Source organism: Martes martes (genome assembly GCF_963455335.1).
Source record: "Martes martes genome assembly, chromosome: 7".
NCBI lineage: Eukaryota > Metazoa > Chordata > Mammalia > Carnivora > Mustelidae > Martes > Martes martes.
The window spans coordinates 112,195,285-112,210,951 of NC_137894.1; the positions used below are offsets into that span (position 1 = coordinate 112,195,285).

The window sequence follows — 15,667 nt, forward strand, 5'->3', positions numbered from 1 at the left end:
CTCTCTCTCTCTGTCAAATAAATAAATAAAATCTAAAAAAAAAAAACCCAACCCTGGTGTGTAGATAGTATGTATAGAAAGGTAGTCCTCTGTTCCTCCCATTAGTTAGCACTCTGAAGAGTAACTGTTTTTCATTTTCTAGATCCACTTCCAACTTTTACTGACAAAAATTACTTTTCCTCTGATTTCTGATAATTAATTTGATCCATACCATCTTTGATAATGATAAAAGAGTGTTTGGGGCTCTTTAAAACTAGCAATTTCCAAAGCAGAGTATGTAAGATGGTCCATTAGTTTGTGGGAAAAAAAAATTTCTAACTTTTATTGGTATTTCAACCTAAAAAAATGAAATAAACCTTAATGAGTATTTAATATATAGAGTGACACTGGCATCTTCACTTGGTCTGTGTGTCAGACTGTCATATGTCAGGTATAGTCCATGAGGAAGTATTACAGAATGTTGACAGAGGCACCTTGCTGTACCTTTATTTTCAGCATACTGGGATGAATTGTAGTTCTACATATCTAGTTAGATGGATTTTGGATTTAACTAAACCAAATCTCACAAAACAAACAAATGGCAAAAAGATTCCTGCAAAGAAACTGTATACTGGAGTCCATACTAATAATGTGCTAGGAGTGAACCACGTGCATAGACAAGTCAGCTGATGAATCTCCCTAGACTAGTGAAGTCAATCCCTGACAATCTAATTCCCTATGAGAAGACATCCAAAATTTTTTGAAATTCTAAGGACAATTTGATATATGGGATTATATCTATTATCCTTTATATCGAAACTTTTGTTGTTTTTTTGTCCCTTGAAATACTGAGTAATGATAATAGGAAGCCATGATAATTAAGAAACACACAGGATAGGGCACATGGGTGGCTCAGTCGGCTGAGCATCTGACTCAATTTCAGCTCAGCTCATGATCTTGGGATTGTGGGATCAAGCTCCGTGTCAGGCTCTATGCTCAGCATGGAGTCTGCTTATCCTTCTCTCTCTGCTTCTGCCTTACTCCCATGTTTTCGCTCACTCATTCTCTTTCTTTCAAATAAATAAATAAAATCTTAAAAAAAAAAACAACACATGGGATAGGAAGACAAACTTCCATTCAGTTTTTAGTGACATTTAAAGTCAAGTGATACAAATTCAATATGTAGAAAAATATCACTAAAATTAATGATAGATATTTAAAAGCCTCTTTTGAGTTTTCTTAATAGTAAAGGACCAAATGTAATATATTATTAATAATATTAGGGACACATTTGTTCTTCCCGTTACAATAAAATGAATGAAATAAAGCATAGAAAACAATATGGCAACAACTTAAATGGATTCTTTTGTGAACAGATACTGTCAGAAGTTATATAGAAATCATTAGAGATTATTTGAAGCATTAAGAATTAAAACAGGTTATTCAATGTAGAAAGATGCTATATAAAGTACAGAAGTTTCTACCATGACCCAGATGATCATTTTAGCTTGATTTTGTTTCAGTAATGAAATACAGGAAGAACTAAATTTTTTCTGTGTGCCATTAAACTAAAGATGGGTCAGAGAAGATATATTCTCCCAATAAGCTTCCCGAATATAATACAATGTTTATATGACTTCTTGAATATAAATAACTTCTTGAACATAAAGCAGTGTTTATGAGGGAATTGCCTGGGGTGATGGTAATGTTCTGACTCATAGGGGTTTAGATTACATGTGTGTATACATTTGTTGGAACTCATCAGATGGTAAACTTAAGATTATGCATTTCACTGTATGTAAAATTTACCTTATAAAAGGAAAGAATCAAACATGTTAAATTCATATTAATGATATACATGCTGAATTATTAAGGAAAAGCTTGCTGAGGTCTCTGACTTACTTTATTTTATTTTTATTTTTTTAAAGATTTTATTTATTTATTTGACAGACAGAGATCACAAGTAGGCAGAGAGGCAGGCAGAGAGAGAGAGGAGAAAGCAGGCTCTCCATGGAGCAGAGAGCCCAATGTGGGGCTCGATCCCAGGACCCTGGGATCATGACCTGAGCCGAAGGCAGAGGCTTTAACCCACTGAGCCACCCAGGCGCCCCTCTGACTTACTTTAAAATGCATTAAAAAAAACCTGACACTGAGACTGGCTCAGTGGGTGGAATGTGCCACTCTTGATCTTGGGGCTGTAAATTTGAGCCCCACACTGGGTATAGAGACTACTTAATAAATTCTTTAAAAAACCAAACCAAACCTGGGATAGATTGATGAATGGATAGAGGGATGGGTTGTTGGATAGATTAGGCTAGTCTAGTCATAGTAGTAGTAAAAATGGTAGGTAAGTGGTAGGTATATGGACAGACGTTCTCTCTCAAGATTTTTTGAACTTTTTTTGTTGCATTGTCCTTAGGCTATCTGTAGCAACACAGAAGTTGATATCAGATGTGTGGAGAGTGCTTCAGGATGGTATCAACATTGTTAATTTTTATAAAAACCTGGTTAGTGAAGTGTGGAATCTCTATAGTACTCTGTAATGAGATGGGGACTGACCATGAAGATCATTTGAATTCCAAGGGCTTCTTTGGTGATCTCACAGCAAAGAAAAGAGCTGTTGAATTCTACCCATTGAGGATAGGTGAAATTTGTTTTTAAATGAAAAGATATGTCAGATTTGCTGACCTTTTTTATATGAGAAGTGGCTATGTAATATGCTTCATAGCAGATTAAAAATTAACCAACCAACCAAATCAATGGTATACTCTGATAATATCCCTTTAAAGTAAAGGTAATGTTTTGGGGTGCCTGGGTGGCTCAGTGGATTAAGCCTCTGCCTTTGGCTCAGGTCATGATCTCAGGGTCCTGGGATCGAGCCCCATATCAGGCTGTCTGCACAGTGGGGAGCCTGCTCCCTCCTTTCTCTCTGCCTATTCGTGATCTCTCTCTCTGTCAAATTAAAAAAAAAAAAATCTAAAGTAAAGGTAATGTTTTAATAATGAGTGAGAAAGTCAGTGCCTTTTTGAAGACAGATTAAAATATAGAGTGTGTGTTTTTTTTTTTTTTAATTTTATTTATTTGACAGAGATCACAAATAGGCAGAGCAGCAGGCAGAGAGAGAGAGGAGGAAGCAGGCTCCCTGCTGAGCAGAGAGCCCGATTCGGGGCTTGATCCCAGGACCCTGGGATCATGACCTGAGCCGAAGGCAGAGGCTTCAACCCACTGAGCCACCCAGGTGCCCCCAGAGTGTTTTTAAGAATCATTGCTTGGAAATGTTTCTTTTATAATGTTATTTTTGTTGTCAAAGGTAACTGTGTTTTGTGAAAACTTTGTTATCTGCACACTTAAAAAACCTGTAACAATATTTGCTATACTGTTGAAAAGTCTTCCAAATAAAGAGTTTTTATTTTTAAACCAATTATTAAAAATCTTAAAATGCAGTATCTTTTGATTATGTTGTAAGAACAATTGATTGACTTGAGGAAAGATGGAAATTTATTAGCCAAAGTTCAACAAAAACTTTTGCTAATTGATGGAAGTTATTGAAAAATGAAAATAGTAAGTATGAGTGATGTATTTTAAAAATTTCAGTTCTTACATTTTTGCAATTATCCCTTTCTCAACTAAACTGCCATTGCATGTAAATACTGAAATATTTGGAACTTAGGACCTGACATTTCAATTACTGAATGACAAATACTTAAATAATAATGTAATTTCATTTGTTATTTTCATTATTATCATTGTTTCACATAAAGTGTTAGGTTTTTATGAGAATGAAAAGATCTGGGGACACTTGGGTGGTTCAGACAGTTAAGTGTCGGACTCTTGATTTTGGCTCAGGTCATGATCTCAGGGTAGTGGGATTGAGCCCTGCTTTGGGCTCCCTGCTCGGTGGGGAATCTGCTTGAGTCTCTCTTCCTCGGCCCCTCCCCCTTGCCCCGGCTCAGGCTCTCTCTCAAATAAATCTGTATTAAAAAAAAAAAAGGGGCACCTGGGTGGCTCAGTGGGTTAAAGCCTCTGCCTTCAGCTCAGGTCATGATCTCAGGGTCCTGGGATCGAGCCCCCACATCGGGCTCTCTGCTCAGCAGGGAGCCTGCTTTCCCCTCTCTCTCTGCTGGCCTCTCTGCCTCCTTGTGATCTCTCTCTCTGTCAAATAAATAAATAAAATCTTTAAAAAAAAAAAAAAAGACCTGAGGATGCTTGAGTGGCTCAGCCAGTTAAGTATCTGCCTTTGGCTCAGTCGTGATCTCCGGGTCTTGGCATCGAGCCCCATGTCAGGCTCCTTGCTCAGCGGGGAATCTGCTTCTCCCTCTCCCTCTGCGTCTCTCCCTGCTTGTGCTCTCTCTCTGTGTCTCTTTCTCTGTATCTCTTTCTCAAATGAATAAATAAAATCTTAAAAAAAAATGTACAACTAATAAGATATGAGGGGCACCTGGGTGGCTCAGTCAGTTAAGTGTCTGCCTTTGGCTCAGGTCATGATCTCGAAGTCCTGGGATGGAGCCTCACATGGGGCTCCCTGCTCAGCGGAGAGTCTGCTTCTCCCTCTCCCTCAGCCACTGTCCCCCCTTCATGTCCTCCGCCCTGTTCATGTGTGCTTGTGCACATGCTCTCTCTCAAAAAATAAGTAAAATCTTTAAACAAAATAGGGGTGCCTGGGTGGCTCAGTCGTTAAGCATCTGCTCAAGTCATGATCCTGGGGTCCTGGGATCAAGCCCTGAATCTGGCTCCCTGCTCAATGGGAAGCCTGCTTTTCTCTCTCCCACTCCCCCTGCTTGTGTTCTCTCTCTGTCAAATAAACAAATAAAAATAAAAATAAACCTTTAAAAAAAAGGATATGAAACTATTTTAAATGCTTATTTTAAATGTTTTAATCCCTACTTTATGTATGCTGTATATTGTCTAGAATGTATTAGTAAAATAGTATGTATATAATAAGTATGTGTACATTGGAAGACCATAATAAATTTTGTTTGTTTTTGGTTGGTCAGACTATGTAATCAAAAAAGTTTGGAGACCCGTTTTCACTGATGACTCATGATCTGGCAAACTGTTATTGATATCAACAATTTATTCTGAAAGTCTAAATCACTGTTTAGAGATTATAATAAATCAGCACATGGTTTCTAACTTGTGAACTTTTGTTTTTTAATATTGAGCCTTGATAAATGAAGGTTAGCTTTAGTTTAAATTTTAAGAGTATGGTTCTCAGAAGTGTACAACAGCATAAACATCACCTGGGAATTTATTAGAAATGTAGATTCTCAGGCCACATCCCAGACCTACTGAACCAGAGATGCCAGTTAATAAGCTTGCCAGGCAATTCCAGTGCTCAGTTGTTTGAGAACCACTGGCACAAGTGATGTAGACTCATGGGTCATCCCTGCTTATTTCTCCCTACTTCATGATGTATTTAAGACAGTTTATTCAAATATTTATAGTCTGTCTCAGTCTTAGCTCAGACTTATTCATCTCTGAGATTTTTTTTCTCTCTTCCTTCCCTCTTGTTCTTTCCCTTCCTTTGTGAAAAATTGTGTTAACAATTATTAGTGTTACTTTTACAAAAGGGATAGTGTTTTGGTTCTTAATATGTTGGATGCGGCAACCAGTGTGACAAATAGCATATGTTTAAAGGGGATATAAATATATATATATATATATATATATATTTAAAGACCATTTATTTATTTATTTGACAGAGAGAGAGAGAGAGAGAAAGTGAACGAGGGAACATAAGCAGGGGGAGCAGGAGAGGGAGAAGCAGACTTCCCGCAGACCAGGAAGGCCCATTTGGGGCTCCATCCCAGGACCCTGGGATCATGACCTAAGCTGAAGGCAGATGCTTAACAACTGAGCCACCGAGGCACCCCTAAAGGGGATTTTTTTAAAACATTTTCAAATTAAATTTTTTTAAAGATTTTATTTATTTATTTGACAGAGATCACAAGTAGGCAGAGAGGCAGGCAGAGAAAGAGGGGAAGCAGGCTCCCTGCCAAGCAGAGAACCCGATGCAGGGCTCGATCCCAGGACCCTGAGATCACGACCTGAGCTGAAGGCAGATGCTTAACACATTGAGCCACCCAGGCGCCCCTCAAATTAATTTGTATTCATTACTTCCAGTTGTACTTGAGAATTTCCTATTTTTTTCCATCTCTATCCTCTTGATTTCAAATTTTGTAATCTCAGAATAGCTTTCACCAACTAAAATTTCAAAACACACTTCAAAGTACAAATCACCTAGAGTCAACCATTGTTGAATTTTGTTACAGTTGCTTAATTTTTCTCTGTACACACACACACACACACACACTTTTTTTGCTGAAGCATTTGAAAATAAATTGTATACATCAGTACTCTTCACTCCTAAATTCTTTACTGTTCACAATAAAGATCAAAGTAGCTTTTTAAGGGACTAGTACAAAATTGTTCTAAAAGGCCAATGCATAAGAAATGCTAAACCAATTATTAAAGCCTCTTAAATATTTTCAAGTTCCTTTTATAAATGTCTTAGTGAGAAAAAGATACATAACTCCCAGTTCTAAATGTGTAAATGCACCCTCTAGCTCTCTTAACCAAAGCTTTTCATTTGAACTACAGAACACAGAGCATGATTTGAGTGACTATTTTCTCATTTTTCCCCAAGATGGTATCTAACTAGTACCAATTAGGACATATAAGGAAGGACTTAATTCCTTACAATGGATGTATTAGAATATTTAAGGAACATTCTAAGGAATGTTAAGATTTATTAAGGAACTCCAGGAACCCAGGTTAATGGGACTGTGCAAGTGTCAAGTTCTTAAAAGGATTTTGCTTTGACTACTTGTGATATTTATGTAAGTAATTTTTAAAATTTTATTTTAGATTACAGGCCCACCAGGTTGTGGAAAAACTCAGTTTTGTATAATGATGAGCATTTTGGCCACGTTACCCACCAACATGGGAGGATTAGAAGGAGCTGTTGTGTACGTCGACACAGAGTCAGCATTTAGTGCTGAAAGGTGGGAGATTTAATTCTTTTCCATTGTAATGTTCTATTTTATAACTTATTTATAGCATGTAACATTTTCAAACAGGTTAACATTTACCTTTTCTTTGTGAGAATGCAGAATGTTAGATGCTGTTTTGAATTTTCCTTTTAAGATTAATACAGGAAGCAGTTTTTTTTCTATCCCTTTGTCATTGGTTTAAGTGAGATTCCTGGATAAGCTGTGTTTTGCAGAAAGTCAGGAAAAAAGAAGTTTAAGAAACAGAGGGAAGGATGTAAGTAGAAATGGGGAAGAGGGAAATTTAATTAAAAAAGGCAAAAGGTAAGGTGCTTTGTAATTCATTTCTAGTTGAGAGTAAAATATTAGTGAATGGAAAAGTTGCACATTTCAAAATACATTTTGATTGAGAAGTATTTCACTTTAATCTTTGCAACAGTATGTTATTCAACATAAACACACTGATAGTAAGTGTATCTGTGCTTGGGAAGGAAAGATTTCCATATTTGGAAGGGACCTTTAACTTTCTATGGGAGGCATTTGGTTATTTGGGTAATTCTGAACATCTGAAAATAAGTTTGGTCTTCCTCCTCCCCTCCTCTAATTAACCTTTATGAGTAAGAGTACTTATAGGTCTGGAGACTGATTCAATTCTATTCTTTTAGTCAAGGTGTAGTATAGGTATAGTCCTTTGAGTCTGTCTTTAACTGTGTCATTATGAATCACGTCTCTCTCTTATTTCTCTCTAAGGATACTAGTTGGATCAAAGTGTATTCCCTGACCAGATAAGTTCCAAATGGATTGTTTTGCCTAGAATTTATTTTCTTTGTTCTGTATTGCTTGTTACCTATTTTCAATTTATGCCGTAAGTTTGTCAGCTTTGTGAGTTTGTGTTATATCTTTGTATCTTCAAAGCGAAATCTAGTGACTGACACATATTAAGTGCTCAGAAAATGTTTGATAATGATTAATGAGGCATTACTCTCAAATTGTGAAAACCAGACACCATTTCCTACTAAAAGGAATGAGGGTTTTTGGGGAAATGGCTGCTTCTAGCTCTGGTGCAGGAAATTTTTATTTATTTGACAGACAGAGATCACAAGTAGGCAGAGAATCAGGCGGAGAGAGAGGGGAAGCAGGCTCCCCACTGAGCAGAGAGCCCGATGCGGGGCTTGATCCCAGGACCCTGGGATCATGACCTGAGCCGAAGGCAGAGGCTTAACCCACTGAGCCACCCAGGCACTCCTGGTGCAGGAAATTTTTAAGTTGAGTCTGAAACGTATCAGATGACGAGGAAGTTATCAAAGACCACTTAGGACTCAGGAGTCAACCTGAACAGGTTCCCACTGGCCAAAGATGAGACAAACTGACCACCAATAAGATAATAATGACAGTAGATTAAAACCTGTGAACTATGTTTAAATTCATAAGTCTGTAATATAAAGAAATGAAAAGCAGCTAATTGGCAGTATAGGAAAATTTAGAGAAGCAACTCATTAGTTTGAAAATGAGTTGAAAGAAAAGGCAATCAAACATCTATTCTTTTTCTATATGAACTATATTACTGAGTAACAAATAGGTCTTTTTACAGGAGTATTCCAGCAATAATAAATGAAGAAGGACTGACAGAATATCATCAAATTAAAAACCCCAGCAATCTAATGGACCTAGGCATTGAATACTGTGATATAATAAGAAATCCGTATTTTGTCTTTGTCCTGATTCTTGGCCAAAGAGCTTCTAAAACCTTTGGAATTTCCCGAGTTAATAGAGGTGGCAGGTATATCATTTGTTATTCATAATAAGCCTCTTTCAAACATACCTGAGCTTATGCTAATGTGATTATTTTTGGTGGGGCCCTGGAAAGCTTCACATGGGAGCTGGTGGCCAATCATGTGATTATGGAGTGGGAACTTTCAGCTCCACCCATTCTCCCCAACCTCTGAGGAAGGGAAAGAGGCTGGTAACTGGTTAATTGCCATTGACCAGTGCTTTAATCAATAATGCCTATGTAATGGGATCTCTACAAAAATCTCCAAATGATAGGGTTTGGAGAGCTTCTGGGTTGATGAACACAAGGTGCTGGGAAGGTGGTGTGCTATGGAGCCCTTCCCAATCTTTTCCTGAGTTGTATCTTTTATTCTTGTAATAATTTGGTAATAGTAAGTAAAATGTCTTCCTGAGTTCTTTGCACCATTCTAGCTAAATTATTGAACTTGAGGAGGGGTGTGTGGGAACTCCTATTTTGTAGTTGCTCAGTGGGTCAGAAGTAGTAGTAGTATTAATAGTCCCAGAGGTCTAGGACTAGCGATTCAGGCCTTGAGGTGTGGGGAGGGGGGGGTATTCTTGTGGGTCTGAGCCCTTAACCTGTGGAGTCTGAGCTAACTCCTGATAGTTAAGTGTCTGATACCCAGTTGGTGTCTATAGGGAATTAAAAAATTGCTTGGTATGGAAAACCCAAATATTTGATGTCAGAAGTATCATGAGTGAAAATAGCTCATAAACATAAAGGCTTAACATCACAGAAAGAAAACTAGTCATTGTGGTACCTCCTGATGGAAGAATAGTCAAGCCTGAGTGTGATCAAGCTTTCAGATCCAACTACTAGTTTACAACATATACAGAGAAGAGAGGAACATGTTAAGCAATACCAGAGAGATGCAGTCAACAAAATCCAAACTGTGGCAAATGACAGAACAAATGATTGTTGGAGTTAGAGTTGGAGGAGGAACCTTTGGATTAAAAGGGATTTGAAAGGTATATTGCTTTCATCACATTGTATACCTTAAACCTACACAATGTTATATGCCAGTTATATCTCAATAAAGCTGGGGAAAAAAGATGTATTGGTCAGTTCCAGTGTGATGAACTTATTTGGATCTTAAATAAATGGTAAAAAAGAATGGAAGCATAAGTATATGAGACCATATACAGAAATACAGACCTTATACAGAAATCTGAACACTGAAATACATTTGATGCTAACACTGCTAATCAAGACGTTGGTTCACTCAGGTTGTCCAAATGAAATGTACTGTTTAAAATGCCAGTGACTGGGGCACCTGGGTGGCTCAGTGGGTTAAAGCCTCTGCCTTCAGCTCAGGTCATGATCCCAGGGTCCTGGGATCGAGCCCCACGTCGGGCTCTCTGCTCCGCAGGGAACCTGCTTCCTCCTCTCTCTCTCTCTCTCTCTCTGCCTGCCTCTCTACCTACTTGTGATCTCTGTCTGTCAAATAAATAAATAAAATCTTAAAAAAAAAAAAGACAGCATCCGTACTTTAAAAAAAAAAAAAGAAAAATAAAATGCCAGTGACTAACCTTCAACAAGCTAAAGAAAAGTTGGAAATGAGGTAAAATTTTAGTCCCTTTATTGGAATTACATTTCTTCCTTTTTTTTTTTTTTTAAAGATTTTATTTTTGAGTAATCTCTACACCCAGTGTGGGGCTCAAACTCAAAACCCCAAGATCTAGGGTTGGTTGCTCTACTGACTGAGGCAGCCAGGTGCCCCTGGAATTAGTTTCATAATTCACAGGGAACCTTAATGAAGGTCATTGGAGGATAGGGGTTGAAATTTACATTGTTGGGACACCTGGGTGGCTCAGTTGGTTAAGCGGCTGCCTTCGGCTCAGGTCATGATCCCAGCGTCCTGGGATCGAGTCCCACATCGGGCTCCTTGCTCCGCAGGGAGGCTGCTTCTCCCTCTGCCACTCTGCCTGTGCTCTCTCTCTCTCTCTCTCTCTCTCTCTGACAAATAAATAAAAATAAAATCTTTAAAAAAAATTAAAAAAAAAGAGAAATTTACATTGTTTTTACTTTTCTAGTCTGTTCTGCACGGGCTGGAAGAGTATGGTCATCTGGCTGCCACATGGATTGCATTCTGAGGTGTGGTGATAGGGTCAGGTGCAATCAAAAGTACCAGTCCTCCTTCTGGAGAGCTCCTTCTCCTTCTGGAGAGTTCATCATGGGAGGTCAGAGACTGGAGATGGCTCTGTACTGCCTGGTCCTATTTCATTTGTGCTACTACAGCTTGACCCCTATTTAGATTTATTGGGGGAAGGTTAGTTAATCAGTTAGGAAAGCTTTCTGCTGCAATACCCACAGAGCAGTGAGTAGGTGGTTGCGGGCACTGATTGGGCTTGAGCAGTGATGACAGGGAGACCTAGTAGGGCTGGGACATTCCCAGTCAGAGGGAAGGGAAAATGCCAGCTATCTGTTTTATCAGGAAAATATGTTTTTCAGAATAGCTATCTCTTTCCCTCTGTTGATTTCCTTTTCATCCTCTGGAATTGTCATGCAGATTTCTCACTGAGCCACCCTATATGCAAGGGAGGGTGGGGAAAGGAGGGGGAAAAGATTGTCATAATAAGCATGATCAGTTTCCTGGGGCTGGTTGACATTGCTGCCTGAGTGAAATTGGGGTTCTCATAGTAAAGAAGAAGTGGGAATAGATATTGGTAGATAATTAGTAGTGTCTGTCACCACTGGGATCGTTTCTGGACTTAGAGAAGAGGTAACAGCATGGAAAATGAGACTCAAAGAAAAATATGTTTTAGCTTTTTGTATGCCTCTGTAGGTAGCAGTGTCTTCATTTTGTGCTTACAAGCAAGCTATCTTATCTGCACAAATGAGAACGTGAGTTGAAGGATTATTCTGAGGAAGGTTAAAGGATTTGTGTAAAGGGGCACCTGAGTGGCTCAGTCAGTTGGTTAAGTATCCAGCCCTTGATTTTGGCTCAGGTCATGATCTCAGGGTCATGAGATTGAGACCCACATCAAGCTCCATGCTGGGCATGGAGCCTGCTTAAGATTATCTCTCTCTCCCTAAAACCTTCCCTGTGCCCCATCCCTCTCCCTCTCGTTCTTAAGAAAACAAAACAAAAAACTCATTTTGCTTATAGAGAATTTAGGGTAAGTGATAAAAAGTGGAAAATAATTGTAATTTTTAGTTTTAATAATAAATTGCAAGATACCTTTTTTATCAAGAGGGAGGGAAAAAAACAAAGGAGGAGTAAATAAAACTGTGTAAGTTTAAAATGCCTTAAAAGAAAAAGAGAACCTTGCAGGTGATGTATTTAAAAACACTTTAGAAAGATTAGTTATATATATATACACTTTATACATATAAAGTTATATATTTATTTATATATATAAAGTTATTTATATATATTTTAGTTTTATATATTTTATATATATATACACTTTAAAAGTATATATATATATATGCTTTTAAAGATTATTTATTTTAGAGAGAGGGGTATGGAGAGAGCATGTGCATTCACAGTGGGGAAGGGCAGAGGGAGAGGGAGAAAGAGTCCTAAGCAGACTTGGCTCCAGAGCCTGTCTTGGTGGGGCTCGATTTCATGACCCTGAGATCATGACCCAAGCCAGAAGATACTGAGAGTTGGTCACTCAACCAACTGTGCCACCAAGGCACCCCAATTAGTTTTGTTTTTTAAAGCAATACACTAGTGCATTTTTACATATCTTTGAGAAGATAATCTAAAATAGTATGTTAAGTATGCTTGTTCACCTTAGACTAAAATTTTATCTCCAAACTAATTAATAATTACATAATAGTAGAGTGTGGTACTAACCCTCAGGTATTCAGGACTGCCTTGGGGAGAGCGGAATGTTAAGCAAGAAGAGTTCTCAGTTCGCCTTTCTGATTGATTCAGAAGAGTCTATATTTATTTGTTTAACCTATTGGACTCATGCTTAAGATCTGATATGGTCTTAGACACTCTTTGCTTATATATACCTTGGGAATATGGCTAAAGAGATTAATCTAATGACCTATACAGAAATTTTGCCGACCACGAGAATTCTAGTATATGTTAATTGAGTGACTACTATCTTATCCCTGTTGGAGATAATTAGGAAAAGATGGAACTAGAGGTTAAGAATAAAGAAGGATGGTAAATAGTAATAGAGGTTTTCAAAATACAATTTTGGGAGAAAAAAATGGATAAAGGACGATAAAGCTGGGTCTTAGAACTGCAAGTGGGTATGTGTGTGAGGCAAACTGAGGGACTGGAACAAGAGATGGGGCCCTGGACTCTGGAAAGTGGGGGCCTGGGGAGGTGGGATATAGGATTGGGAATTTAGGAGGTAGAAGTGGACAGTCCTGAGTTGTCATGAAATCAGAAAAGCTCTGAAAACTAGGAAGAAATATGTAGTTCAACAGGGGAGGAAGACATTAAATAATCACAAACATAAAATTGTAGCTATTAGAGCTCCGTGTACGAAGGAGAGGTGTATGTTGTATTTTTCTGTGTGGAGGCAGTGGCCAAGCTTAGATCTGAGGAGCTGCCTATCACCTTGCAAGGTGCCAGGTACCCCACAGCCAGTGCCCTCCAATTCCTAGCCAACTGTTTATAAAGTGTCCTCTTTCTGAATCAGTGTATCAGAAGGGAGGCATGTAGTGTTAGTGGCTAGCTATGACTTTGGGTCATTAGGAAGGTAATTGTGGTCTTAGGACCATTTATGTATTTGCTTGTTGGCATGAATCCAGGATCTTTGACCGGCGGGGGGCAAACAAGAGAGAGAGAGAGAGAACTTTTTAAAGATGGTTTCATGAGTCTGTAGGTTTCACCTTAGTCTAATTTTAGCTGCCTTATCATTTGTGAATCTAGGTGAATTAGTGGGAAGATCTTGAAGAGGTTCTAAGAAATGGAATTCATAAGTACTTTAAAAAAAAACTTTGAAATTATCTGGAATCTGTAAAGGACTAATAGATTCACATTGTTATATTTATATCACACTGTTGAACAAATACATACTGAATTAATGAATGGGAAACTATTACATATGTATAAGAAGCTTTGAGAAACCATAAACTTCTATTTCAGCACATTTATGATGCTATATTTCAACTAGAATTTTGGAAAACTTTTTTTTTTTAACATTAAGCATGTGTTTTATTTCAAGTTGTCATGTGGTCACTAATGTAAAGCATTTAAATTTCCTTTTATACAAGAGCTGTGAAGTAACAGGGGGAACTAATAACAAAAACCTGGAACGAATCCAGTCTTCTCCACTTCAATGAATGGTAATTCCATTCCTCCAGATGCTCATCCAATTAGTCAAGAAATTCCTTCAGCTTTTGAACTATACATTAAGTTCAGGTCTTTCTAATCAGCTGAGATCTTCCCCAGGTCAAGTCACTATCATCTCTTATCTGGATTACTATACTAGCTGGTCTTGTTTTCACCCGTGCCCCATGTATAGCCCCTTTTCCATCTGATAGAGTGATTCTGGGGAAAAAAAAAAAAAGTCGGATTGTGTCAGTTCTGCTTCCAGGTTCCTTAGTTTACTAAATAATACCTAAACAAAATACCACAGTCCTAAGGATCTTACGTAATCCTGGCCCCTGGCTAGCACTCTGACGTTATTTCCTTTTTAATTAATTAATTTTTTAGAAAGATTTTTTTTTTTTAATTTATTTGAGAGAGAGTTAGAGGAAGCATGAACAGTGGGGAGGGGCAATGCAGAGGGAGAAGCAGGCTCGCAGCTGTGCAGGGAGCCCTGTGTGGGACTCGATCCCAGGACCCTGGCAGAGGCTTAACCCACTGAGCCACCAGGCATCCTGACCCTATTTCCTTTATTCTCCTTCTTGTTTCCTGTGTTCCAGCTACATTAGTCTCCTTGTTTGCTATTCCTTGATCACCTCAGGCACTTCTTATATATAATTCTCTTTTCCTCTTGTCTCTTCCCCTGGATATCAAATGGTTCATTTTCTTATCTCTTTTAAACCATTGCTCAAATTCACCTCATTGAAGAGGCTTTCCCAGACCACTTTACATAAAATAGCACTTGCTTCCATCTTTCACAATCTGTTCCCTCATTCTGGTTCATTTTTCTTTAGAGCACTTAGTACCTGATATATAAAATATATTTGTTTTTCTCTCTCAGTAGACTGTAAGTTCCATGAGGGAAGTTTTTTGTTTTTGTTTTTGTTTTTGTTTTTGTCGTTGTTGTCCATTGTCACATCCTTAGCACCTAGAATGGTGCCTGGCATATAGTAGGTCCTCAATAAATATGTATTTGAAAAAATATTTATTTGAGAGAGAGAAAGTTAGTGAGAAGGTGAGGGAGAGAGAAGCTGAAGTAGACTCCACACTGAGCAGAGCCTGATGCGGGGCTTGATCCTGTAACTACAAGATCATAACCTGAGCTGAAACCAAGAGTTGGATGCCTAACCAACTGACCCACCCAGGCGTCCCTCAATAAATATGTTTTGAATGAATAAATCTTAAGTGCATACTTGAAAAGAATACTTTTTATGAAAAAGATGTCCACTAGATGGCATTGCTTTCAAACTTTATGTAAAAGTAAGGATCTCTTCTATTGTTAACTCTAGCCAGGAAAGATTTTTTTTTCTTTTTTTAAAGATTTTATTTATTTATTTGGCAGAGAGAGATCACAAGTAGGCAGAGAGGCAGGCAGAGAGAGAGAGAGAGAGGAGGAAGCCGGCCCCCCACTGAGCAGAGAGCCCGATGCGGGGCTCGATCCCAGGACCCTGAGATCATGACCCGAGCCAAAGGCAGAGACTTTAACCCACTGAGCCACCCAGGCGCCCCCAGGAAAGATCTTTGTGATGAAGATTGTCACAAGAAATTGCTATAATTAGTGTGAGACATATAGATACTACATGTGATTTGGTTTATGATTTATATATATTTTTAGATATTTTTTCTAAA

General features: G+C 38.2%; 1 protein-coding gene across 7 annotated transcripts in view; it reads left to right on the forward strand.

Moving 5' to 3' along the window:
- The window catches only part of RAD51B (RAD51 paralog B), a 679,511-nt gene that overhangs the window by 24,984 nt on the left and 638,860 nt on the right, over nt 1-15,667 (forward strand). For all 7 annotated transcript variants that reach the window (XM_080809116.1, XM_080809118.1, XM_080809114.1 and 4 more), the window contains exon 5: nt 6,847-6,983. In XM_080809116.1, the coding sequence (XP_080665242.1) occupies nt 6,847-6,983 (137 nt within the window). The remainder of the gene's footprint in view (nt 1-6,846; nt 6,984-15,667) is intronic.